General features: G+C 36.5%; 1 protein-coding gene across 1 annotated transcript; it reads left to right on the forward strand.

Moving 5' to 3' along the window:
* Positions 1-829: 829 nt before the first annotated feature.
* Positions 830-1,765, forward strand: LOC145513777 (olfactory receptor 4A47-like). The gene has a single exon (XM_081510745.1). The coding sequence runs from the start codon at positions 830-832 to the stop codon at positions 1,763-1,765; it is 936 nt and encodes a 311-aa protein (XP_081366871.1).

The following is a 1,765-nucleotide window of genomic DNA, read 5'->3' on the forward strand; positions in this document are numbered from 1 at the left end:
TCTAAGACGTCTATTTGGAATTTCAGTGATTTGTTAAGAAGATTCCTCCACCATTAGAAGGGAGAAAATCATCTTCTTTACTAGCTGTAAGGTAAATATGAAGTTAATTTTGCTATACTTTTTTATTTAGTCTTTAATCAATTTCTACTTTTGTGTAAGGCCTTAGTTATATGTACAATTTAATTAGCTTCCAAATTGAAGCTAGTGCTAGCAGTGGAAACTCATTTATTTTGTAATGTGTCTTTTTCCACATAGTTTAAAATTATAAAGATCCAGAATAGACTTACCTACTCTAATACCAAGTGTTCCTGGAAACAAACTTCAAATATCTCTATCTGGGGGTATTTTAAAGGGCAGGTATTTCTAAATCTCTAGATTGATAGGTTCAATTGATAATGTTCTCTAAGCATTGTTTGTTAATATGTTAAACATTAGAGGATGATGTAGTATCATTGACTGACTTATCTAATCACTTGCTTCCTCCTTATAATATTGTTGAAGTTAGGGAGGATATTTTATTTTATTTTATTTTTTTTCCTATAGATTAACTACAAATACTGAAAGTATTTTTTTTTTTAATAAATTTATTTATTTTAGTTGGGGGCCAATCACTTCACAACATTGCAATAGTTTTTGCCATACATTGACATGAATCAGCCATGGGTAGGGAGGATATTTTAATCTGGCTGGTATTATAATCTCTGAAAGTATTAGAACATAATAGCCATACTGCCCATTGGTTCAATAAGTAAACGCATTATCTTAATTTTTCAGGCAGCCATGTGTAACAATTATATTTACAGCTAATTCTGTCCTGAGCTCTGAAATAATGACATATAGAAAAATCTATGGGACAAAGGGAAATGTAACTGAGTTTGTCCTTTTGGGACTCACTCAGAGTGCCCAGGTTCAGAAAACATTGTTTGTTGTGTTCTTGCTCATCTACATTGTGACGATGGTGGGCAACCTACTCATTGTCCTGACTGTGGTGTTCAGTCCAACCCTGGATGCCCCTATGTACTTCTTTCTTGGCTACTTATCATTTATGGATGCTGTTTATTCTACTACAATCACCCCAAATATGATCATAGATTTACTCTATGAAAAGAAAACCATTTCCTTCCAAGCTTGCATGACCCAGCTTTTTATAGGACACTTATTTGGTGGTGCTGAGATTTTACTCCTGGTGGTCATGGCTTATGACCGCTATGTGGCCATCTGCAAACCCTTGCATTATTTGACCATCATGAATCAGCGAGTGTGTGTTATGCTTCTTCTCCTGGCCTGGGTTGGTGGGTTTTTACATGCTGTAGTTCAACTTCTCTTTGTTTACAACCTTCCTTTCTGTGGTCCCAATGTCATTGACCACTTCATCTGTGACATGTACCCCTTGTTGAAACTTGTCTGTGCTGACACCTACATTATTGGCCTCACAGTGGTTGCCAATGATGGGGCGATCTGTGTGATCATCTTCATGCTCTTACTCATCTCCTATGGCGTCATTCTGCACTCCCTGAAGAATCTTAGTAAGGAAGGGAGGCTCAAAGCTTTGTCCACCTGTGGTTCCCACATTATTGTGGTGGTCCTCTTTTTTGTGCCCTGTATTTTTATGTATGTGAGACCTCCTTCCACCTTACCAATTGATAAATCCGTGACTGTGTTTTACACAATTATCACTCCTATGTTGAACCCTCTAATCTATACTCTGAGAAATGCTGAGATGAAAAATGCCATGAAAATGCTCTGGACTAATAAAAGAAAATGA

The sequence above is a fragment of the Giraffa tippelskirchi genome, chromosome 7, assembly GCF_054371585.1.
Source record: "Giraffa tippelskirchi isolate mGirTip1 chromosome 7, T2T-mGirTip1v1.2.pri, whole genome shotgun sequence".
NCBI lineage: Eukaryota > Metazoa > Chordata > Mammalia > Artiodactyla > Giraffidae > Giraffa > Giraffa tippelskirchi.

Coding starts and splice junctions, on each gene's coding strand:
- LOC145513777 (XM_081510745.1), top strand. CDS start 830: ATGACATATAGAAAAATCTATGGGACAAAGGGAAATGTAACTGAGTTT.